The sequence below is a fragment of the Alligator mississippiensis genome, chromosome 1, assembly GCF_030867095.1.
Source record: "Alligator mississippiensis isolate rAllMis1 chromosome 1, rAllMis1, whole genome shotgun sequence".
Taxonomy (NCBI): domain Eukaryota; kingdom Metazoa; phylum Chordata; order Crocodylia; family Alligatoridae; genus Alligator; species Alligator mississippiensis.
In genome coordinates, this window is record NC_081824.1 from 220,085,082 (window position 1) to 220,111,769 (window position 26,688).

At 43.9% G+C, this 26,688-nt stretch overlaps 2 protein-coding genes across 4 annotated transcripts in view; one reads left to right on the plus strand and one right to left on the minus strand.

The window, feature by feature from the left end:
* MACROD2 (mono-ADP ribosylhydrolase 2) overlaps nucleotides 1–26,688 on the minus strand; it is a 1,573,191-nt gene that overhangs the window by 1,104,815 nt on the left and 441,688 nt on the right. The window lies entirely within an intron of this gene.
* On the plus strand, nucleotides 17,987–25,669 carry LOC132246788 (uncharacterized). The gene is made up of 2 exons (XM_059720116.1): nucleotides 17,987–18,108; nucleotides 23,857–25,669. The coding sequence occupies exon 2, from the start codon at nucleotides 24,462–24,464 to the stop codon at nucleotides 25,608–25,610; it is 1,149 nt and encodes a 382-aa protein (XP_059576099.1). The 5' UTR covers nucleotides 17,987–18,108; nucleotides 23,857–24,461; the 3' UTR covers nucleotides 25,611–25,669.

Below are 26,688 nucleotides of genomic sequence, written 5' to 3' on the forward strand. Positions count from 1 at the left end.
CAATAACAAATGATCAGCTGAGAAGGTCTTCAAAATGCTTCTTCCAATAGGCATTGATGGCTCCCCTCTCCTTGATCAGGTCTCCTCCATCCTTAGTTCTTAAAGGGGTTGGTCCTCAAGTGTTCAGACTATGAATGGCTTTGGTGGCATTAAAGAAACTGTACATAAAATGGATGTCACTGAGATGTTGAATCTCCTTCACTTTATCTTCCCACCTACTGTTCTTCATATTGGGGCCTCCTTTGGACCTCTGCCTTGGCTTGTTGGAGATTCAATTTCTTTTGCTTGGAGTTGATATCCTTCTTCCAGCACAAAAGGCCTTGCACTTGTGGTTGATCAACTCTTGGATCTCCCAGTTATTCTCATCAAAACAGTCTTGATGTTTCCTGGTAGACAATCCAAGTGTCCCTTCGCAGGCACTGATGACAGTGAACTTGAAGGCATCCCAAGTGCTGTTGACATTCTCCCATTGTTGATGATTGGAATTCACCAGTTTTTCATTGAGGCACTGAGGAAAGAGGTCTCAAATGATTGGGTTCTTGAGTCCTTTGACACTGATCTTCTGTTGTCATTTGGAAGCCCATCTCCCACTCATCAGGTCTTGCATAGGACAGCAATGCAGATGTTGTGTTACCTGAGTTCAAGCCATGATTGCGGTGCATTGCTCTTGAAATTCACTATTAGGATTGTCAGTGAGAATCCTGATGTTCCAAATCCCAAAACTGATTGTGTGTCTTCACTGATTTCAACTGCAGTAAAGGTGAACCCAGTAGATAGACATGGTTATCCATTCAGGAAGAAGGTAGACAAACCATGTTTTAGGGTACTTTTTCTAGCCCCCTCCCCATATGGGAGAGCAGAGCAGATCCTGAAGAGGGATGCTTAGTTGCAGTTACAGCTGCCAAATCACAACCCTGCCTCATCCAAGATAATTTTGTAACTGCCGCCTTCGTGCCAATTCATGACTAGAAGCTTCCAGACCTCTCAATCCTGCTCCAGTCATCGCTAGCTGGTCACCAAAGGGCTTGAGAAGTGTACTGGAAAAGCTGTTTTCATGGAAGACAATTGTATGTGATTTCTTTTATCATGGAGAAGCTGCTGCCTATCAGCTTTAACACAGAATGGGACTTTAATACAATGGCAAGGAGGCCAAAACAACTAGAGATCTTGTTCAGATGCAGCCTTCATCTGTCTTCAAAGCCATTGAGATTCTAACTTCTTCCTCCACCTGCTCTGCTGCTGAGGATTTGCAGACCCATGGCTGGGGGCTGGGCAGGCTTATTATAGTGGTGATCTGTACTCGCCATGTCACAGCACCATCAAGTGCTGCTGCTGCTGCTTAGTCCATGATTGCTTATTTGTCAGAGTTATCCCGGCTTATTTCACAGCTAACCTTCACTGAAGGTCATTCCTTGATCTGCTACATGTGGACACACTGGGTAGTAGTACAGCTCTGCGCCCAGTGTGCTCATATACATCATATACATATGTATTATTTATTTATTCTATAAAGTTGCATACCTACCCTTCATTTTTTAAATAAATATTGACTAGTTACTCTGTGTCTGTTGGAAATAAAACTAAAACCTTTAATTCCACAAACAAATGGCCAGACTTCAGAAGCAATGATCATACTAACTGCCAGCAGGATTTATCTCAAAACTTCATATCACCTCAAAACTTTATGCCTCTTCTGTTCCTCTAGGTTTTTGGCCCCTACCATCTTGTTGGACTGCAGAACTACTCTCTTTCGTGGCTTGCAGGACCTACTCTGTAGCGTTCCAGAATTAGAAATAGTTGCAGTAGTATACAGTACTCCAACCCTCCAACAGTGTCTGCCCCTTCTTCCATATAAAACCTATACCTTTTCTGGACTCGGCATATGACACTGTACCAGAAGGTGGCTGCAAAACATGCAGCAAAGGTTCATCTGTCCCCCTGAAGAAGTATATTCTGCAGACTGTTTGTTCCTCTTTACATCAGTGGAGCAATGTGAAGAAGCTGAAAAAAAAGGTTCCAGGTTCTCCATAAATGAGTCAAGAGGTGCCACCCACCGATACCACTGCAAAAGACAGAATTTATATATGACAGATAGATAGGATGATTAAGAGTTCTATATATTGTATGTATATAAGTTTTATCTGCTTTTTAGGCTGTAGTCTGGCAGATATCACAAACATTCAATATACTTTAATAAAACTGGATGGCATATCCTAGCTTTTCAGCTGGCAAAGAGAAAGGGTTAAAGTTAAGCTGTTACTAAAATACTCTTAAAACAATGTCTGCATGGGGCTGAGTTATCACTGCAGTCAATTAGATATTCATGGCTCTGCTCCCATTTCTGCTACAGTAGGTGTGATTGTTCCACTGCTGTTTCCCCAATTCTTTCACTCCATTTAGTTACACTGGTATAGATACTGCTTCACTACACATCAAAACAAAAAAAAAAATGCTCCGAAGCAAAGTAGGACTGGATTTGCAAAGTTTAAAACAATGCCATATTTTTTTCTTCCAGAGTCCTGTACCTTGGAAATAAGACTAGCACTCCACATGCCCGAGAGAGCCATAATGCCCTCCTCAAAATAAACATTTTGCGAGAATTCTCTTCTGAATTCTTACGTACCTGAATGAAATGTAAAGAATGTTGACATAGTGTTATGAACTGCAACTTTTTCTTCTTTTTTGGCACTAGCGACAGAAAGTAGCATTTGTTTTCTGTTTAACATATCCTCCAGAAAAAATACAAAATGTATAGCAGTTGCTGTTAAACATTGTTTTATTGTCAAGCAGTCTCTCAATGTGTAGTCTGTATATATTTTATTTCCTTTTTTTTTACAGACTCTAACACACCTTGGCAAAAGGCATGCATTAAACAAACAAATGCCTTTCCTGTATCATAGCATCGATTATTCACTGTTAGAACATAACATGACAGTTATTAAGCAAATGATGAATGTTAACTGTTCATACCAAGAGAACTTCAGTGAATCAAGAACATTAAATATTCCCAGGAGTGTAAAAGTAATTCTGTTATAATACTCAGGGAAGGGTAGGGGAGAAGGTGGGGAGTGTGTGAATGTTATTACAGTCAGTAACATATGCAGTTTCCCCAGAAGAGGCAAGGAACATAGCTGACCTAATATAGTATAGCTTAAAAATCACTGTAAAAGGAATTTAATGTGTGTAAGATCAGAAAACATGAAATTTGATTTCTTTTCTTTATGCTTTGGAGCTTTCATTCTGCCTCCCATTGCATTCTACTTGATCAGAATTAAGATTCTTAAAGAAATAGTACACATTTTAACTCTGAATGTGCTTCTCATCCCTCCCCCACCCAACCTCTCCCTTTATTTTATTATATATAACAATATTGCATCTTGGCTACTTGTTACGTACTTGAAAACACAAGAAAGGTGTACGTTAAGCCTTAACACTTTAATACAGAGAATGGAGGTTTAACAACAGGCTATTTCCTTTCACCTAGGCTCTGTCTCAGTTTGGTTCAGAGACCAGGAGGATTTAGCCATATTGCAGAATTGGAGAAGCACATCTTAAAGACAGATCAAAGTGACTGAGCACTGAAATGCCTTTTAGAAAAAATGCCTTACTATGTCTCTTTAGAAAGATGATACTATACTCTTACATGTCTATCAGAAGAAGAGACTTTTGCTAAAGACAGACAGAAGGTGGGACAGTGTGTAACCTTAAACATTAAGGCCAGGTGCAGACTTACACATTTTCCAGTTTAGGTGTTCAGAAATGTGTATATACCTGTAACAGACCAGAAGTTTGGAGCCATGGACTGCTTTAAAAATGGCAGATCCCAGCCTAAAACAGACCTGGACTGATGTGGTATTAGATTTAATCAATCTAGATTAGACCAGGTCCACTCCCAAATCAAGGTAGGTCGCTGTCTGCCACAATCCCAGTTGCCTTTGTGGTTTCCTCACTAGCCCCCCCTTGCAGGGAGTTATGTGGACTGCAGAAGCCTGTCACACTGACTGCTGATGCGCAGGGGAGGTGGGGATGGGACTACACCTGCTTTAGAGAAGCATGAGGGGTCTCTTGGCAGGTACATGGGAGCCCACCGAGAGACCCCAGCGCCACCCCAGAGCAGGCACAGTGACAGGGAGCCATGCAAGCTGGACATGCCCATCACGCTGATTGCAGGCAAGGGAGCGGGGGCAAGGAGAGAGGGATTGGCTCCCTGTGTGTTATAGATCGACTGGTTGAGCCAGGTTAAAATTAGTTGTTGTGTTGCAGGGCGGGGGAGGTAAATATTCCATCCCCTTGATGGCCATGGGGAGAAGGATCAAGAGAGAGGGAGTGTGTTTGTGTGTAAGACAGTGAAAGAGAGCATGAGAGATAGATAAGGAATGTGTGCAAGGAAGAAAGAATAATAATCTTTCCAAATCTCCTCCCTTTTTTCTTTTGCTTCTCCCTTGGTTCTTTGCTTCTTTCTAAAGCTCGCAGGCTGTGAAAGCAAATGGCTGCCACAGGAAGCTGGAGACGACTGTTTAGCTAAATTGGCCAGCGTGCGGTACTAATAACACCAAGGTTGTGGGTTTGATTCCCAGTTGGACTAGGTGATATTATGAGGTCTCTTCCAGCTTTAATTCTCTATGAGATGCTGCTGTCAGGCCGTGCTGGGTCTCTCCTTTTTCTTTTAAATTTGCCCCCCTATGTCCGCTGTGGTAATGATTTCTGCCTGCCCCGTTCCTGCAGCACTGAGCAGCTGTGCCCCATGGCAGCCATCTCCCCTCCCAGCCCAGCCAGGGTGTCTTTTCACTGCACTTGGCCTCTGCTCTTCTCTATGCCATAGTATGAGATGCTGGGATGGCATGATTTGGGGAGGGAAGGGAAAAAGGGGGCAGAAAGATGCATGTGAGCCTAGGGCAGCAGGTCCACATAAGTCGCTGCTTGGGGTATTTTTTTCTCCTCTCCCCCCATCTCCCCAGCCCAGACTCAGCTGTTTCCCATCTCGCTCCTTGTTTCCCTGCTCGCCAAGGTGCTGCCTCTGTTTTGAAGTGAGAACAAAGTGAGTGCCCCCCATCCCTGTCTCTGTGCAGGTGGTGGCTGCAGGGCTGTGTATGTGCACCATGCTGTCATGGCTGATCCACCCCTTTCCCCCAACATCAGTAGTCAGTGTGACAGGCCTCTCCAGCCTACAGCCCTCCCTGACACTATGCCTGCTCTAGGGAGGCATAGGGGTCCCTAGGTGGAATCACACATCAACTGGGAGGCACCCATGCCTCCTGGGAGCAGAAACAGTGGACACATCAACATGAGATTTACTGAGCAGTAAACGTCTCTATGTGTACATGTGCACCCCTATTAGACTGGAGTAAACTAATTTACTCTGCAGTAGGATAGTACTTGTAAATACAGATAGTACTTGGAAGGTAAATACAAGTACTATCTTGCTCAGCAGCATGTGTGTAGACACTGACAGGGCTGGCCGGGGCAGAAGGATGCTTCAGTGCAGCTGCTGTCCCCATTGTGCCCCCTCCGGCACATTGAGCCGGGGGAGCAGCCCTGGGCTAGCAGGCTGACCACCCAGGCCCCCCGCCAGCCAAGGCTGCTCCAACTTGGCTCAACATGCTGTGGTTCCAGGCAAGGTGGCCAAGGTGCAGCCTCTGTTTTGAAGTGAGAACAAAGTGAGTGCCCCCCATCCCTGTCTCTGTGCAGGTGGTGGCTGCAGGGCTGTGTATGTGCACCATGCTGTCATGGCTGATCCACCCCTTTCCCCCAACATCAGTAGTCAGGTGGTGGCTGACTGATCTTCATGGGTGCGTTGATGATTTAGAAAAGAGCTAACAATATTCTGCAAGGCTGTGAAATAAAAAGGGGACCAGGAGCAGCTACCAGACAGCAAAACTACCTTAATACAGACATTAAAAAAAAAAAGAAAAGCATTAACACCTGTAGAGTGAAGAACAATGAACCATTAAGTTATGTGACTTTCCTACCTCAAAAAAAATACTGCTGCTGTGAGTAGGAATCAAAGTGGGATGCTTCTTTTCTAAGCAGAAAAAAAAATCAGCTTCTCCCCTCAAGACACTCACCCCAATTTTGGGGGGCAGATTTCTGGGGGAAAGGTGGCTGCGGTACGCGATAGGGCCATGCAAAGCTTCAGTCCTTGATTCGATTCGGCGAAGATTTGGCCTGATTCAGTGGCCGAATTTCCGAATTGAATCAGAGGATCCTTCAATCTCTCCAAATTGATTCAGAACCCTCCAAATCGCTTCAGAGAGATTTGGCAATTTGGACATAGATACAGCTTTTGCAGCATCCCACAGAAGCATGAGGGGGCTCCCTAGTACACTTAGCAGCAGGCCTGGAAGTGGACCAGAAGCACTTCTGGTCCACTTCCTGGTCCATTGGGGAGCATGCAGGGGCCCCCTCCACATATCTCCCCCGGCTTGGCGACTGGTGCCTCCTGGGTCTGGGGGGGGGGTACCCGGGGTCCCCCTGTGGCCAATCGCCAAGCCAGGGGAGCACGGGGGGGCCCCCAGCGTGCTCTCTGGCAGAACCTGAAGTGGACCAGAAGTACGTCCGGTCCACTTCCGGGTTCGCTGCCAAACATGCTGGAGAGCCCCACATGCTCCTGTGGGACGCTCCATCCACCCCAGCACCGCAGCAATCATGAGCCATGCTGCTATCTCAAGGTATGTAGAAAAAAACTTTTAAAGCTGTCCTGTGTCCGAATCGCTGATTCACCAAATCAGCATTGAATCTTCAGATTTGGATTTGGCCAAATCAAATCAAGGACAGTGATCCAAAACAACGAATTGAATCACTGTCCCCGATTCAAGCCAAATCCAAATCTGAATCGAATAGGGCCCATTTCGCACAGCCCTAGTATGCAATCAGATATAATATATAGTTCTACACTGAAAGATGCATATAGCATGGGCCAGAGACCCAGAGGTACATGCACACTCAGCATGCAGGCAGCACTCCCCCTAGTTCTTCCCCACCATGCTGGTAGCCAGTCCCTCCCCACCCCTGCCAAACAAACAGCTCCCTGCTGCTTCATGCACAGTCCCACACCACCCTCTTAGCCAGACATGCCACACGGGCAGTCCCCCTAACCCTCCGCAGCCATGCACGCAGCCCACCATCTTTCCTTCCCATGTGTGCAGCATGGATATCCTGGAGCCCCTGCCTTGCACACAACTTGGGCATCCCAGAGTCCTTGCATTGGACTGGTGACCCAGCCCCCAGTCACTGCATCACCCCTCTCCCAGGAGCAAAGGCAGGAAGTGAAAGCTGGAGGACGGAGGGGAAGCCCAGAGGCCCTGGCTGCTACTACAGCAAGAGCAATGGTGTGTGCAGCAACTGGGCAGGAGTCTGCAGGTTACATGGTAACCCCTTAGGGGCCACATGAGGTTGGTGGACCACCAGTCGGATAACTGTGCTTCATCAATATGGCTTTGGCTCCCTTTGGAATATATTGCCTGCTGAATTATGGGCATCTTGTTTTATACCATCTGTCAGGTCGAATAAAAGCTAACTCCATCTTTTATTTTATTCCTGAACACAATAGATTGACAAAAATCTTTAAAAGCTACCTACCATAGTCCATTACTGTTGCTAAGTGATTTTTTTCCAATTATATTCTTTCCCCCTCTGCTTCTGTACTGTGACTGAACAGACTGTATGACAACTCTGCAAACACTTGAGAAAGCACCACACTCCCCAATTATTAGCCATAGCTGCATGGCATCGAGAGAGAGGCCCTGGAAATTCTGATTTAGTAAGACTGTAGTCTTACGAAGTCTAAAATATATAGACAGGTCCTTTGACTCCAAGAACATGCTTTTTAAATAAATCTCTTTTTCCTTCCCCATTGTAATCCAAAAATAGCTAAAAATCTGAAGGGAATTGTTGAAAAATCATAAAAATTCAAAACCATAAGTATAATGTAATGAAGAAGAGTTCATTTTAACATCTTATACGTAAATGAAAGAGAGAAAAGCTATGTAGCTCTGATCATTTAATGTGTCATTAGGGTACAATCCTACCTTTGGGCAATGCAAAGCCAGAGTACTTCGCTACTTAACTAAATTAATGCAAACAAAATACTTTAAATTCCTCAGGTGGATTGCGCTACAGTTATGCAAAATATTGTTATTTTATTAGTTAGCATTATAATTTCTCCAAACAGTATGAGGTAGTGATATCATTCCCATTATGGATATTACAGTACAATTTCTAAAATGTACTAACACAACTTATTCCCTTTTTGTATATTTTATGCAGGAGAAGTGATACTTCATTATGTAGTTAAGAGCTTGACCTCAAAGACTGGTAGCTTTGTGCGCTATTCACTATTTCATAATGCTTCCTGAAGAAACTGCAGTATTCTATTAGCAAGAAAATGAGTGATCAATAAGCTTAAGAGTTAAGCTGTAATAATACAGGTCACATTTCAAAGCTGCCTTCCTTTCACACAAATGTATTTGGTTGCCTTTGTTGGAAGCTCTCTTTTGACTTTTTCAGCACAACAGCTCTGTACCTTCAGGGCACAATTAGCCCTTTACCAGAAGCATTAATTAATTTTAATTACCAAGCTCCTTCAAACAAATATTTTGTACATAGTGTGATTTGAATGCGTTTGTTTTATTGACAATTCAGAAATTTCAGCTTTCCACATAGGCTACAAACTCGTACCCAAGTCTAATGAAACCCTACCACAAAGTTAAAGACCAACAGATCAGAAGAGTAAAAAAATAAATAAATAAATGTTTTAAAAAATTATATATATAACTGGTGTAAAATCACACATAAGAAAAAAGTTATCACATTTACTCATAAAATAAAAAGATATCACATCTACTCAAAGAACCTTGCCTGCTGTAAAATCAGAAGCTTGCTGTTTATCAACATTTCCCAGCAGCCTTTTATACTAAACATAGTTCACAAGCATTGACTTCTGTCAAGATACTTTTTACTGCCCATCCTAACATATGCCAGACAAGCCTACCAGCACAACTATAGTTGCACCATAGCAGCAACAAATACCATAGTAAATTGACCTTAGGAGGAGACGGTGCACTGAATAAGAGAGAATATTCTCCAATATGATTCTCTGTGGAAGAAGTCATGAGACTGTTGGCAGGTTGCCCATTGATTTCCTAAGGTAAGGTGACTCATAAAAAAAATCTGACACACAGGCCTGTTAACTCTGGAACAAGACTGCATACAAAAATATTTTCTTTCACAGAATTCTTAAAGGCTGCCCCAATAAGTTAATATAAATTAAGTCACATACAAATAAATCTCATCTGGTATCTTTTTCTTTCCTTAGGCTTTTAGCAGACAGAAGGAATGTTGCATTCTATGATAAAAGGCCATATGCCTTTTATAGAAAGAAAACATATCAGCAAATTAGAAATGACTAAGTCAGTAGAAAAGCAACTGTATATCAGCTAATATTATACTTTGTTGTCAATTATAAAACAATTACATTTGTGCTTCAGCTGATCTACACAGGACTCACTGCACAGTACCAACTCAGAGTTTATTTAACAAAAAGAATGTAAAGTCAAACCAACAACTGCACTGTGGCCTGAAACTCACTACACTGATGCTGCTGGATGGAGCAAGGACCATTTTTTTTCCTTCTTCAGACCCACAGATAAGACAATCATGGAAGACAATCATCCTTGAGTGTGAAGGATTACTGAAGAAGAAGGTGCCTAGTACTGTGGGGACCTAACCTTTGCCTGAGACTTTTCGGCGCTATTATGTGACAAATAAACAATTCCAAAAAATAGGTAAGGGCATTGCACCATTGCAGTTCACTGAGTGGCCCAACACTATCGAAAGACAGTTTTATACTAGATGCTAACAGAAAGTGTATTATTTAACATTTGATAGCAGTAGTGCTCCGAGGCCTATATTGAAATTAGAACCCACTGATTTTTGCATTATACAAACACAAAATGAGATAATGCTTGCCATAAAGAGTATACCGTTCAAACAGAGGATACAGACAGTGAAAGAAAGGGGTGGGAGAGGAGAAAGAGAGAGGCAGGACAAGAAAAGAAGGGGAAAAAAACAGATAGCACATGATAAAGGCAAAGTAACTTTCATGAGGTCACACTGTAGGTTAGTGACAGAGAAAGGTACAGAAACCTATTATTGGAACCTGGTCTCTGGAATATGTTGCCTCCTAGCCTTTTAAAATTATACAATGAGAACTAATCTATGGGACTGTTACATTATTTATGCCACAAATATGAAATTAGATACACATTTCCCACATAATTAGCAGTGTAATTCCATTACAGTGTTTTCTGTTTAGGTAATGAGCAATAACATCACAGCTATTGCTTGTTATAATAATATACAATGAGCTTGAGAAGACTGGTAGTCTTCCGGTAATGGTTTGTTCCATTTAGTGTGAACATTCATACATACATTATTATTTATTCATATTACTTTCACACACACAGAAAAATGTTCAAACACCCAAAATCCCAATGCTCAAGCTACATGTGTAACAACAGAGATGCCATGTCAGGGGTATTTTGTCCCATTCTAAATGACACCCTGAACATGCTTCCCTGAACCTCATTCTATCACACAATTTCTTGTATGTAACCTCTACCATATCAACAAAATAATTAAAGACTGAAATGACGTAAATGCTATCATTTGTTACATATTGATACAATATAATGAACAGTACATTTTTGGAACATTCAGGAAAAATAATTGATATTGTATCCTAAATAAAAAGGATCATATTCTTAAGAGCTTTTGGAAATGTTAGTTTCCCCTTGATGAATTACAATGCAATTTTCTAGCCAACTAATTTCACTAAAGACGATAATGACTTGAGCAAAAGGCTAATCAACTGCCAATCAGGATTCCTTGAAGCACAGAATGTCAAATATTGAAGCAATTTTTACAAGTCATAAAAGCACTTATGTTCCATGATATGTCATAAAACCTGTGATGAAAATCTGAAGTTGATGAAGCATTCTTATTTCTCCTGTGATTTTCCTAAACAAACAGCTTTCAAGTTTAACCAAATCTTCCATTAATATTCAGGTCTATTAAGGAAGCATCAATGGTACACAATTAGCTGTGTAAATGTCAGTCAGACAACCGAACAGATTAATCATCTAGGTTGTTTTCTCTACCATCATGTCTGAAGCATCAGCGTAACTTAGTCACCCAGGGGGGGAAAAAAGCCTAAAGAAAAAAGAATCTTCACCCAATCAGAGAATCATAGAGAAGTAGGGCTGGAAGGGACCTCAAGAGGTCATCCAGTCCAGTGGTTCTCAACCTTTTTTGTACCAGGACTGATTTGTGAACATCAGTGGCTAGTCCCGACCCAGTTCCCCTCATTCCTGACCCGCTGCCCCCAGGCCCCAGCCCCTGGGTGTGTGGGGGAAGAGCGGGGGGCCAAGGTATGGGGCATGGGGAACCCCAAGCAGTCCCTTGCAGGCTGAAACTTAGCCAGCCTGCAAGGGAAAAGCCACCATTTCCCTCATTTTTATCTTTTAAAGAAGAGTCCATTTTTTTTAAGTTTGTTAATCCATTTTTAGAGTCTATCGTGACCCTTTCATATATTTTTGCAGCCCACTTTTGGGTCGCGATCCATAGGTTGCGAAGCACTGTAATCCAACCCCCCGCCTGAGGCAGGATCTGTCTTGTGGCCCATACAGAGATCAAATGATGTAGCTTTTTATTATGACCAGAAAATATAAAGAAATCATAATTTAGTTAATTTACCCTTATTTTATTTCCCTACATCATAATATTAAATTTACACCTTTTCTTAAATTTTTCACAATTTTTTATAAGAAAACTGAAAAAAATTAATTACAATAGTCCTTACTTAAGAAACACCATAAGCCATTGTTCTTTCCTGCCTGGCTAAATAGCAGTCTCTGAAAGCAGCACTTAATTATTTTTATGCAGTTTGTCTCCTTGCTTTCTATTTTTAAACCAAATAATTAATTGTTTATGTTTCTATTTGGGAATTGCCTGTGTTTTTCAGAGGAGATGTCAAGACACCTGGAACATATATTCATCATCACCCACTTGATCCTGTTATAATGTTTTAACCTGTTACAACACAGAATATGCAACAGCAATACATCAATATTTTTATGAAAGAGTCCATACTCAAAGAGTTCTGAATAAAAGATGCTTTCATAGCTGGGAGCACCTTTGATTACATGAATAGTAAAGAGGGAGAGAGGCTAACCCATGATAAAAATCCACTGCTGAAATCTGAACATGCTATGTAATCCCAAAGGACTCTAGAAGGCAAGGACTCAAGGATTAATTTGCCCACTTTTTAATGAACCACATGCTATTGTGTATCAGCTGAAAGACTCATAATTATGCAATTACAGGTCATACCTAAGAAACAAGAAACTTAATTAAACTGAATTTTATTAAACTAAATTTTATTGGACTACTATGTTTCACAATCTTTCACTAAACTGGCAACAGTATCAATGATTCCTGCAGCAAGTGAGAACAAACTTTTTTGATAAAGAGCGTGACAAGTGGCTGCAATCCACATTAGGTGGAAATACAAATGGGGGCAATGGAAACTCTTGAACGTCTCCCCTTGGCCCCACATGGCAAAGCGGGCACCTCTGCTACTGGCAAAAAAGATTTTTCTCATGCTAGCAACCGGAAGAAACTAAGGAAATGAGGCAATAAGGCACAGAAGAGTTTTGCATTATCATGGAGGAAGGAAGGAGGGAGGAATCTATATTTCTGCAGGGGGACAAAGCCCAGACTAGAAGCTGTTGTCCCTCTCCCCCACCAGAAGATAATCTGTGGGTGATGGCACCTATTCTTTGTTCCCTAAAGAAACTCCCCAAAGCAAATGGGACCTGGAGACAGATATAAGAGCAAGAGCTGCCACTACAGCAAAATGTCAGACAATAGATGGAGAAAGGGGGGTTTGCAGGCAGTGGAGGCCAATAGCTTGTGTTCTGAGGCTGTCTTTTCTGTAAAAGAAAGGCAGCTGTGTGCCTGTCTGCTTGCTACAGGCAGCCTTTGGATCTCTCGCTACTCAAACAGAAGAATAACTATGGGCCTCTGTCTCGCCAGCCCACTTCTGTCCCAATCTCTGGAGATGAATTCCACACTCTGATTAAGCGGGAAGGGAAGGGGGCCCCCAAATACAGACCCTGCATTTGTCTCTTCCAGCAGGTTGCAGGAATCAAAGACCACCCAGGCAGTAAGCAAAGAAGCTGGCAGTAGCCCTGCCTGGAAAGAAGGATAAAAGGGTAGGCAACCAGACTCCACTACCAGTGAAAGCCCCTGCTCTCACTGTTTTCTCACCCTTATGCTCTGTGAAACTACTTGCTGCAAGAGCCTACATACCCTGTAGGTGGAGCAGAGGGTGGGATGCCTATTCCCAACCCCAAACCCTCCAATCTCCAGGAATTGCAGGAGGCAGGCAAGGGGTGGACAAATCCTTGTTCATTGGTATGCAATGTTTTGGTGTTAGGGCCTTGTTACATGTTACACTGATAGCCACGCAAATGTTGATTGGTGTTAGTGCTAGCTCGAGTTTGGGGCACTCACATATTCAGGCCAGCAGGTGCCTGGAGGACTAAAAGGTAAGAATCTCTCTCTCCTCAACAACTCCCCATCCCACACCAGGCTTCCCTCCTTCCAGGGCTCTCCTAATTTCCCCGCCAAGTCCCAGGGTTCCTCTCCTGCCCTCAGGGTTCCCTCCTATCCCTGAGACTTTTCCATCCACTCCCCCTACTTACTTGTGGCTACCCACAGTCTGTCCTGGGGAGCAGGCAGGGAAGAGTTAATCTGCTTATCCAGCCCTTGCCACTGCCACTGCCAGGCTGCTGCTCCTCCCCAGGCTGAGCCCACCCAGAGAGCAGCAGCAATGGCAGCAGCCTGGTAGGCAGGTTAACCCTTCCTTGACTGCTCCCCCAGGACAGACAGCATGGGCAGCTATAAGTAAGAGAAGGGGGAAAGGAGAAGGCAGTGGGCAGGGATTTGGGGTGCTGGGGAGGGCAGGGGGAGTGTGTACACTAAGATGCAGCCTAGAGTGGATGCACCTTAGTGTAACATGAGCATAGGTAACACAGAGCAGAGATGATCCTGCCTTGGGGTGGATTAACTTTCAGCTGCCTAACAAGTCCTTAAAACTACCATCAGGCATTAATGTGCAGACAATCCAGGGGTTAAGGGCTCCAGGAGCCACCCAAAACCACCATATAATAAGGCCCTTAGGGAGCAGAATCTGATGATCCTGCTTACTCTCTTCTGTTCCTCTCCACCTTGAGAAAGGATGGCCATACTCTTCCCCTCATTCTGTAGCAGTCCAGCTGCTTCCAGAAGTCAGCATGAAGCAGCTTTGCTTGGCTGCTGGTAAGCCATGACCTCTGCCTCTTGCACTCTTCATCTTCATATCTCACTGTTACCTTGTGATCCCCATGCCCATTAGGTGCAGCTACTTTTTGTCTCTTTTCCTCTGCTTGGATTGTGTGCTCTTTAGGATATGGACTGCCTTGCATTATGTGGTAGAACAGCCTCTAGAACAACGGAACCGTGATCACTAATTGGGGCCCCTGGAGCTACTGCAGTCTGAAACTATTTTAAGCTCCTTATTAGACAACAGCAGGGGACAGCACGTAGTGGATTGTCCATTGCGGCATGTCCAAAACAGGAGATGAGCAGTGCTCTATTTCCTTCTTGAGTGAGACAGAGAAAGAGCTCTCCTCATCATGGGCTATTATTGCTGCCCCCTGCTTTTATACAAAGTAAGCACAAGGGAAAATAAGACAACTATTCTTAAACAGAACCGAATAATGTGAGAAGTGTTTTGGGGGTATGTAAGCTGCTGAGTCAATTTATCAGGCAGGACAGCATATAAAGCTCCCATGAGTGGCACATTTCTGTCCCTTTTCTCACAGCAATGGATGTTTTTCTTTAAAAATAAGTACAGTATAAACAATACATGAATGAAGTCCTTTTTTCCAGGACCCACAGTCTCCCAAAGGTACTTCCCTGAATAAGGCTTTTCCTAATGGAGCCACTTGTGACTTGGAAGTCATCATTGGCTGTATACCTATCACCTAGGGAGCAATTAGTTAGCGGCAGGTAGGGCTAAGTCCATCTCTCTTAAAGACCACCCCACCTGTGACCGGATTCTTCAGATCCCCAATTCTCTAGCAGGTTATCAAATGACAATAGACTCAATCAATGAAGCACCAAATTACAAGCAATATACTGCAGTACAAATTCTCAGTAGCTGATCATACCCAGAGGGTCTTGTGCTGTTTCCAGCTGCTTTTGAACATTGTCCTTTCCAATTTAAGCACTCACACCTGAAGAAATGCTATTGTAGATCAAGGAAAAAAGGATGAAACCACATAAACATTCAGGCAGCAAAATATAAAATGAGGAAGAAAAATACTGCAAAGTATTTGCCTCAGTCTTCAAACAATTGCTGAATGTTTAAGTTTGTTTTTTAATATGCCAAATACCCATCACTGCTTGCGAGGCTATCAACAAAATGGACTGCTTTCCTGGTGAAGTAACTGCTCCACTATGGGAATATAACTGCTCAGCCTTGAATATGGGAACAGACTGATTTTTCTGAGGCTGGTTGGGGAAGCAGCATACACCATGAAGCTGGGGGTGTATTAAATCAGAAGAAAGTTGCAATACAACAATAAGAAGGTGAGGGAGACAAAGGCAAATCAGGTTTACTAATACTAGATACTGGGTCATGCTTGTACACATAAAAAGAATTACAGTAGTTAATTGTGGGCAGGCAGCAACAGCAACCCCAATGGCTAAGCATGCAGAAGGGTTTCCATTCTAAAAAGGTTGCTTTTTGTCTGTAAAACTGTAAACCTTTTCTAGCTAAAAACCTAGACAGATCTGTTTTTAGGAGAGAAAGTTAAAAAAAAAAAGAGCCAAATGCTTTATCTGTGTTGCCAAAGATGTGAAAAAAGTATATTTTTTCACACTATATATTACTCTTCTCTTTTTCTCCCTCTTCCCTTATAGCTCTACCTCAACAGTGGAAGAGGGCAGAAGCGTAACTGTTGTTGGGGAAATACCCCTAAGATACCCCTAGGTCAGATATGTACTTTTCAGAGGTCTTGTGAAAACTGGTACTTACATGTCAACATCCAAAATGCACATTGGATGATCTTTTAAGGGAGTCTACTAACCCTCTACTAGTGCTGCAAGTATGTGTAGCTGGAAAAAGCTTGCAAGTAGTGCAATCTCTTTCTCTGGGATAAATAAAAGTGCCCAGAGAGAGAAGCAGGGCAATAGGGCCTTATGATTTATTATTTAAAAAAGCTGAACTGCAGCCATCTAGATGGGCAAGTAATGTTCAGCTACCCTAAAAAAAGAATTAGAGAGAACCAGTGACTGGTTTCCTTGTGAAGGCATTCCTGAACATGGAGGATTTCTTAACCACTCAATTCCTAGATTAGGTTATTAAAAAGGGAATTGCAAATGAGATCCCTGCAGGGGGTTGATTGAGTGGAAAATGGTGGCAAAGGAGTTTGCAAGGGGGTGGGTTAGATGGCAGGCCTTGAGAGGAGGTAGAAAGATAGGCAGAGTGAGGTGATGGGAGGTTTTGTAACAGTGAAATTCCTCATATACTTCACATATTGCAAAGTAATAATAATTTACTGTGGTTTGTTACTCTGTGGCTATGGAGGAGTTAATCCTGCTCTTTTGATGGTCTCTGACTTGGTCAGATTCCCAGAGGTAGAAAGACACAAGTATAAATGCAGCTGAGGTGAACTTTATACGGGTATTTATTAATATGCCTTTTAACTGCACTTTCCATTTGTAACACTGAAGTACCCCAGGCTATCTTAGAAACTGATGGCGAAGCAATTTTGAAAACTGAAAAGCGCTATAACACCAGTTCTTTACATACAAGGCACTTCAGTTCTCAAGGCTAGAAGAAAATGCAAACTGAGAATATAACTCCTTGCTCACCTGTCTACATGCAAGTGAGGAAAGAAAGACAATTTGAAGTAGGATTATTTTGATGTCAGTGGGGTACAGTAACCAAGAAATGAGCCACTGATTTTTTTCTCCTTTCCCATTTTCTGTAAGCTACCATATTTCTGCCTCCCCATCTCAAACTCTTTTACATTGTTCTTTTCCTTATTCTTCTCCACTCCACCTTTCCTGACAAAACAATGTCTTGTTGTCATCTGTCTCACTCTGTTTCTGCCACTTGGGAACAATGTCACCGACTAAGGCTTGTATAAAACACCAGAAAGACCCCTGAGCCACAGGCCTCTGATGATTCAGGAAAATTGAGATGGCACACATCCTATTAGCATGATACTCCTGCCTGGCCTTACAATAAATATGCAGTGAAAGGGCACTAATGCCCCCAAACGCATGGCATCCACTGTCCTTCTGCCGAAAATAACAATCCTTTGCCACAGTATGGACTAAGGACACTGTCACAGATAAACAGCATCCATGTTATTTGGTCATCTCTTATTCACATTGTGGAATCAGAAAAAATATATGCCTTAAACTTTGATTATTTTAGTTATAAGATGACATAACCGCTTTGTGTAGAATTGCTGGCTCGGTACAGTAGAACAGATAAGGGCAAGTGTTTGTTCTTTGTAACTCTTCTGCAAATGCTTCGCTCACCGCGGCCTTGAAGGTAGAAAAAAAAAAGTATGTACAAAGTAGATTTCCAGGTGCAAGAAGGAGGTTTGTGAACTAACCCCACCTCCCCCATAATTCCCATCCTGATAACAGCAAAGAAATAATGAAGTAATATTATAGCCGCTTTTCATGCTAATTTCACTATATGATCACGTGAGTTGTAAGCGACTGTTAAAAAGTATATAAGCCTCCTGATTTTGCTCTTGGGGGGGGACCCCTTCCAAGTGCTTGGGAAATCCATGTCACTTTGGAACTCCCCCTACAGCTGTAGTTTCTTTTGAATAAAAGCTTCTTGCTGACCTGACCCAAAAGTACTCTGTGTGTGTTTCCACGACAATTCCTGGTGCCGTGACTCGGATCCAGAACACAGGCTGAGGAAGGAGGACCGCAGGCTACCCCCCCCCCCGAACCCTGAGGCGCCAAACTTGAGAGGTAAGAGACCTAATTCAAAATCTCTATTGGGGTTTCGGAGGAGGACTGCCTGTAGGCTCCCAACTTGGCCGTGGTAACTGGATCTGAACCTTGTTAAAACAGGTCAGTCTGAACCTTACTGCCGGCTAAAATTTTCTGTCTGGTAAAGGATCCCATTTTGTGTCTGGTAACGTACGTTTTAGGGAGAAACTGTTTGAGGCACCTTCATCCAACAGCACATCGGGCTTGTAGTTAATTAACTAAGGTGGTGTGGGGTAGGAAGTCTGGCTGACTGAATAAATGTGCATGTGTGTGTGTATTTAGAAATATGAGCCACTGACCAGAACTGAGACTACGGTTGGGCTCAGCCGCCCCAATTCTGCCTGACAGGGCAGTTTTGAAAGCAAGGGGGCCCAACTGGAACCTCGTGACCCAGTGGACAGGGCTTATTGAATGAATGTGTGTGTGTATTTAGAAATATGAGCCACTGACCAGGACTGAGACTACGGTTGGGTTCAGCCGCCCCAATTCTGCCTGACAGGGCAGTTTTGAAAGCAAGGGGACCCAACTGGAACCTCGTGACCCAGTGGACAGGGCGTCTGAGTGATTTTGTCTTTTCCAAACCCCTCGTCCCAGTAGCTTCTGCCGAAAGCAGGAGTGAAAGGATCCCTCTAGTGTTTCCCTCCCCATTTCCATTTTATGAGCCGGTGTCGGGTCAGAAGCCTTTTGTCTGGGCAGTGAAAAACTGCGGGGCAAGGCACTGAGCGGCCCAGACATCCTAAATAAGCCTCTCCTACGTCTCCCTGTGTGACTGAAAATGGGAACAAGTCAGTCTAAACAGGTTCCTGTCCCCCCTAAGGGGACTCCGGCGTACTTTATGTACACACACTATTCTCCCGAGACTTGCAAGTACCTGGATAAGTGGAACTGGTATACTAGGGATGATCCTGTGAAACATTTTCCACAGGAAGGAACATTTGATCAGGATAAAATAGTGCACTTGAGAGGGGCATTAGAGTCCCGTGGATCCAAAACACCACAAAACCAGTGGGACGCGTTCTTTTATTGGTATGATGAAATGTCCAAAAGGCGGACAGAATCTCAAACTAGGAGCCTAAAAAACTCTCAAGAAAAATTAAAACAGCAGTTAAAAGCTGTTCGGGAGAAATTGGCTGCTCCCCCAAATTACACGCTGGCCACCACTCCGATGTATCCAGCATTGCCCGGGGCGCCCCCACCACCGGAGCCAGCAGAGGATATCCTTGACCTTTGTTCGAACCCTGCTCTCCTGGGACTCCCATATCAGCAACAACCAGTTCAACATCAAGCTGCAGCCCAGGCTTGTGACCCATTAGCTGAAGCTCCTTCAGTAAATCCATCCACGGAGCTTAATAGTCCGAACTCATCCACCATATCTGCCACTCAATCATCACCAGTGTGGCAATTTACTCCTGGGTCACAACCCACCACAGGTGTATTTAGAAGAATGGGAATAGGCATGGAAAGATCTCCCATCAATCTGAGATCCCGAACTGCACAAGTTTACCCCCTAAGAAAAATGCCAGGCATTGGCACCGATGGACAAAATATAGTAACTGTGCACGCACCCTGGACTCCAGGTGATCTCTACAATTTAACTCAAAAGTTCCCAAAAATCAGGGAAGACCCAGAAAAATTTCAAGAAGAATTGCAGACTGTTATAAATTGTTATAATCCAACATGGGCTGACATTAATCAGCTCATGCGATCCATTTTGCCCAAGGAAACTATGCTACGTCTGTACGCTGCCTGTACTTGGCCAGATCAAAACCCAGGGATTGGCCAAGACTTTATTGACAAGAGAAATGCTTTGGTTCAGGCAGTTCTCACAATTTGCCCAAAAAAGGCAGACTGGATCAAAATAAATACCTGTAAACAAAACAAAAATGAACACCCCAATGACTATTTAGAACGCCTCAAACAGGCATTTGAACGATACTCAGGAATGGATAACCCAGTCGGAAATGCTAAACAAGCAATAGTGGCAGCATTCGTCCAGGGACTTAACCCTAAAATTGCTGAGAAAATTCAAACAGTAATTATTGGCTGGGAAACTAAAGATTTGACCGAAGTCCTTGCTGCGGCTAACCATTTTCATAACAAATTGGAACGGTCTAAAGACAGTGCCGAGTTTAAGTTAATGGCCTTACAGATTTCTCAGTTGCAGGGTCCAGGTAGAGGAAGGGGACGAGGACGGGGAAGGGGAGGCCCGGGTAGATTCAGGGGAAGAGATAGATCCTTGAGCCCACAAAACCCAGGCTATGGGAACCAATGTCATTATTGCAAGCAAGAAGGACATTGGAAATCAGAATGCCCCAACCACCCCGGCCAAGGACCCAGACCCCAGCCCCCACCTCCACTTCCTGTCAATTTTCCCAGTGTTGAATAGGACAGCCTGAGGGACAGTGACATCATTGCTCCTTTGCTTGCTACTGACCAATCTGGTCCGTTTGTTGAATGCCTTATTTCTGGTAAACCTGTCTCCTGTCTTGTCGACACCGGAGCATCCCGCTCCACGCTAAAGGCTGCTGAGTTTCCTTTTCTACCTTATTCTCCTGAAACTGTAAATGCTGTCGGTATAGGCGGACAACCTATCCCACATCCCGTCTCTGAACCTGTCTCCATCTCTATTGGCCCTTTGTCTGAAAATCATGCCTTTCTTCTTAGCCCCTGTGCACCTGTCAACCTTCTTGGTAAGGATTTGCTGTGTAAACTGGGATGCGTGATTTATTGTAGCCCAGATGGTGTTTACCTTGAGGTACCGGAACATAGGGAAACCGAGCTTGTGGCTTTGCTAACCCAGGAGTACTCTGATCCTGACACTTCCTTCTTGCAAGAGGAACTGTTGGCACGAGTACCTCCACAGCTGTGGTCCACCCATGCGAATGAAGTGGGGCACATGCTGAGTGCTGAACCACTGCGTATCATCCTGAACCCTGCCAAGCCACTTCCTCGTGTCCCACAGTACCCCATCTCAAAGGAAGCTGAGGAAGGGATCAAGCCTGTCGTTTCCTCACTCCTTGAGCAAGGGATTATTGTCCCAATACGCTCCCCTTGCAACACACCTATCCTACCTGTCAAAAAACCTGGTAAAGATACGTATCGCTTTATGCAAGATCTTCGAGCTGTAAATGCCGCTGTGTTACCCGCTTTCCCCGTGGTCCCTAACCCTGCCACTATTCTTTCCTGTATCCCTTCAGATGCTACATATTTCACAGTAGTGGATCTTTGTTCTGATTTTTTCTCTATCCCCGTTCATAAGGATAGCCAGTATCTGTTTGCATTTACTTATCAGGGATTTCAATATACCTGGACAAGACTCCCTCAGGGATATACAGAGTCCCCAACCCTGTTTTCCCAGATCCTAAAAAAGATTTGGATCCTATCACGTTCAAAGGGGGGTCCACCCTTGTTCAGTACGTTGATGATCTATTGTTAGCCTCACCCACTTTAGAGGCCTGTGAGCAAGATACTTTGACACTCCTCACAGCTTTAGCTCAGAAAGGCCACAAGGCCTCAAAATCTAAATTGCAGCTCTGCAAGTCTAAGGTACATTATTTAGGGCATGATATCTCAGCAGGAGAATGACACCTTTCCCCTAGTAGAGTTGAAGCTATCCTCAACATTCCCAAAACTATGACTAGAAAACAGATGAGGGGATTCTTAGGTGCAACGGGTTATTGTAGACAGTGGATCCTGGGTTATGCTGCTTTCGCAAAACCCTTGCAAGCATTCACTCATGATACCACCCCGGAACCCCTCCCTTGGACTCCTGAAGCCGAACAAGCATTTGTGGCCCTTAAGCAAGCCCTCACTCTTGCTCCTGCTCTTGGACTTCCTAATTATAAGAAACCCTTTACCTTGTTTTGTCATGAACGGGAAGGAATCGCTTTAGGAGTACTCACTCAGCTGCATGGTGAAAAGCATCGCCCAATTGCATATTACAGCTCTGCCCTTGATCCCGTAGCTGCGGGACTTCCTCCTTGCCTCCATTCAGTTGCAGCTGCTGCCTTGTTGGTTGAAAAGGCAGATTCTCTAGTTTTGGGACGCTCTTTAACCGTTGCAGTTCCACATGCTGTGATGGCCCTTCTGCTCAAGGGCAAAACTCAGCACATTTCCAATTCCCGTCTTACTAAATATGAGCAACTTCTACTGTCAGCTGCAAATGTAACCTTAAATCGCTGTTCAATTCTGAATCCTGCGTCACTTCTGCCTATTGCCTCTGATGGTGAGCCTCATGATTGCCTGTCTATCACAACTCAATTGTTAACCCCTCGAACTGACCTCAAGGACATTCCTATCCCGAACTCTGACCTTGTTTTGTTTGTTGACGGTTCCTGTCTTAGAAATGATGCAGGCAAATTAGTTGCGGGATATGCAGTATGCACTCAGTATGCTGTTTTGGAAGCCTATTCTTTACCCCAAGCTCGTTCTGCTCAAGTTGCTGAACTCATTGCTTTAACACGTGCTTGCATTCTTGCAAAAAATCAAACCACAACCATTTATACTGACTCTAAGTATGCTTTTGGTGTTGTTCATGATTTTGGACAAATCTGGAAACAAAGAGGGTTCCTCACTTCATCAGGGACCCAAATCAGTCATGGTTGTTATGTAAAAGCGCTCTTAGAAGCTGTTCAATTGCCTCTTGCTATTGCTATTGTTAAATGTAAAGCTCATGAGAAACCCTTTGATGATGTCACACGAGGAAATGATCTGGCAGACCGTTCTGCCAGAAATGCGGCCCTTTCTGGCCCACAGGCTCCTAACTCTGTTTTTGTTTGTTTTTCAGCAGACCAGTCTCCTTTGGCTAGCCTTTCAAGTCTGGCCCTTCTTCAAAATCAGGCCCCAAAAAAGGAAATAAATGACTGGCTGCGTGCAGGATGTTCACTGCACCCCGACTCTCTCTGGCGCTCCCCGGACGGCCACCTGGTGGCGCCTAGAGAGCTTTTGCCACATCTTGCTCGTTTAACCCACTCTGTGGCCCATACGAGCAAAGGAGGAATGATTGCTACAGTACAAAGAAATTGGTTTGCCCCAAATTTTCCTTCCATGGCGCAACAGTACTGTAGCTCCTGTCCCATCTGCTTAGCTCACAACATTGGGCAACGGGTAAAAACGACACCCGCAGCCCATCCCCCTCCATGGGGACCGTTTGTAAATCTGCAAATTGATTTTGTGCAGCTACCTAAGTGCTGTTCTTATGAATACATTCTTGTTATTATTGATGTGTTCTCTGGATGGGTGGAAGCCTACCCATGCGTACGTGCTGATTCCATCACTGTAGCAAAGAAATTGCTCAAAGAATTCATCCCTAGATTTGGATTGCCCCTCACAATAGATAGTGACCGTGGCACCCATTTCACAGGACAGATAGTAAAAAACATCTGCCAAGCACTCAACATACAGCAACACCTACACTGTAGTTATCATCCACAGTCAAGTGATGCTGTAGAACGTAAAAACTCTGATTTAAAAACGCGCATTTCGAAGATTTGTGCTGAAACAGGCCTCAAATGGCCTGATGCACTGCCCATTGCTCTTATGCACATTAGAAACACTGTTAACAGAAAACATGGCCTAACCCCTTATAAAATACTCATGGCACGACCCATGAGGATGCCAGCTACACCACCTGTTGCCCCTCACCAAACAGACCTACAATTAACTAATGAAACTGTACTAAATTATTGCAAGGCATTAATGAAGTATGCCAAGTCTGTTCATTCACAGGTCCAAGAAGCCTTACCTCAACCACCGGATGTTCCCTGTCACAACCTCGAACCAGGGGATTGGATCTACGTAAAGATCTATCAACGGAAAAACGCACTTCAACCCAGATGGAAAGGACCTTTCCAGGTACTTCTAACCACTAATTCTGCTGTTCGTTGCCAAGGTCACCAAATGTGGACTCACGCCTCGCACTGCAAGAAGGTATCACCTCCATTGGACCCCGAAGCAGCTGTATTCCAACCAAGGTTGGGATCTTTCCCTGAGGCCAAGGACAAAGACCCTCAGGACCTCACTCAGGCAAGTGAGGAGCATCAGGGTGCAAGTGCTAGTAACCTCTCCCCTGAACCCAACACCTCAGCCCAGCCGGATTCATCAGTTGAAGAACGAAGATATCTTCGGCCTCGAAGAAAGTGAATGCTCCCATTCGGAAGATCACCACCTCGATCAAGACCAAGAGCCGACATTATCAGTCCTTTAGGTAACTTAAGCCCAGAGGACGAAGAAAGACTTTGGCTGCCATCCTGGGTTTGGCTGGTAGTGTTCTTTTTCTTACTGGTGCTGGTTATGTTTGTTATTAAGATTCTTTATCCCTCCTGTATCTAAAAATGGCACTGATGTCCTTATATATCACACTTGGGTATCTCAGTATCACCCAAGGGGGGTGGGAGAAAAATTTGTATTTGCAGATCTCCCATGCGGTAGCTCAAGCTGGAAATAAAAGTGACTGCTGGATATGCTCTCACAGCCCAGCACACCTACACCAAGGAATCCCAATGATCGGAGTACCAATATCCCTCCAGCAATGGGGAAAAATAAACGGCGGCTTCGTTAGACACTACTCGTTAGCTGCCCATCGGTCCGCTCCTAAAGAATGGAGGGCCACCCCTGCTAACTGGATAATCTCCCCAAGAGTAGAGGCGCCTTTCTGTTACAGATCCAACAACACAGGAGCTTATAATAAAGCCACACCTGTAGGACACTACCCTCATTGCCTAACTACTCTAGATTATAGCCCTAGTAGCACCAGTGGAATCCTGTTGGGTAACGTACCCTCTCTCAATTATACAGGATTCATGGTCTACAACTTTTCTAAGGAACCTCATGTTGCTCTCATTGCAAACAGATCGGAATTTTACATTCACTCCAATTTTACTTCTTATAATATATCTCGGTACAGCAGGATAGCAGCTGAACGTGGACCGTCCTATACGATGCATATCAATCAAAAGTGCCGGATAGGGCACAACAACTGTCGAGATTTGAGTACCCTTTCTGCCCCAGGCCTTTACTGGCTCTGCGGAAACAGGGCTCATAAAATCTTGCCCTGGAATTGGGTGGGGGCATGCACTCTTGGACGTGTTATCCCTGGTTTCGAAATGCATAGTGCAATATATCTGGAACAAGTAAAAAATTTCAACCATCACATGAAAAGGGCAGTTAACCCCTTAGCTACCAGAAACACAGGGTTCCATCGATTTGTGAGAACCTTCATACCGTGGCTTGGAGTAAGAGAATTGGAACTAGCCATAATTAACATTTCAGCCACAATGGAAGCTATGGGAAATGCCACTGCGGATGCAATTCAGGCTCTGCAAAAAGAGATCTCCCAGATCTCACAAGTAACTATACAACACCGCATAGCCCTAGATTACCTATTGGTATCCCAGGGAGGAGTACGTGCCTTAGTAAACTCCACCTGTTGTGTCTATATCAATCAGGACATGCGAATCGAAACTGACATTCGCAAAATCTGAAATCAGTTAAGGGTCCTACATCAAGTGGCCTCAGAAAATACTGACTGGGGTCTAGAAGAAATGTGATCTTGACTAACTTCCTGGCTCCCAGATTTCGGGGCCCTTGGCAAGAAAATCCTATATGGAATATTGTTTGTCTTGATAGTTCTGATAATGTTCTATGTCTTAATGCAACTGATCCTCTGCTGCGTGAAAGCCAGCAGGGGAAGCTTTAGCAAGGCAAGAAAACCCACAGCAGAGTCTAGAATAATGGTGTTACAAAAGTGTGAGCAGATTGAAAGAAAACATGAAAGGCTGCATGATGAAATAGAGGGGCTCATGAGAATGGAAATTTAAGGCTAAAGTGAGACTAAATAGTCTCAAAGGGGGGGGCTGTGGAATCAGAAAAAATATATGCCTTAAACTTTGATTATTTTAGTTATAAAGGTGACATAACCGCTTTGTGTAGAATTGCTGGCTCGGTACAGTAGAACAGATAAGGGCAAGTGTTTGTTCTTTGTAACTCTTCTGCAAATGCTTCGCTCACCGCGGCCTTGAAGGTAGAAAAAAAAAAGTATGTACAAAGTAGATTTCCAGGTGCAAGAAGGAGGTTTGTGAACTAACCCCACCTCCCCCATAATTCCCATCCTGATAACAGCAAAGAAATAATGAAGAAATATTATAGCCGCTTTTCATGCTAATTTCACTATATGATCACGTGAGTTGTAAGCGACTGTTAAAAAGTATATAAGCCTCCTGATTTTGCTCTTGGGGGGGGACCCCTTCCAAGTGCTTGGGAAATCCATGTCACTTTGGAACTCCCCCTACAGCTGTAGTTTCTTTTGAATAAAAGCTTCTTGCTGACCTGACCCAAAAGTACTCTGTGTGTGTTTCCACGACAATTCCTGGTGCCGTGACTCGGATCCAGAACACAGGCTGAGGAAGGAGGACCGCAGGCTACCCCCCCCCCCGAACCCTGAGGCGCCAAACTTGAGAGGTAAGAGACCTAATTCAAAATCTCTATTGGGGTTTCGGAGGAGGACTGCCTGTAGGCTCCCAACTTGGCCGTGGTAACTGGATCTGAACCTTGTTAAAACAG

Excerpts from the sequence above, each read along its gene's own strand:
- LOC132246788 (XM_059720116.1), top strand. The coding sequence starts at position 24,462 with ATGGCACTGATGTCCTTATATATCACACTTGGGTATCTCAGTATCACC.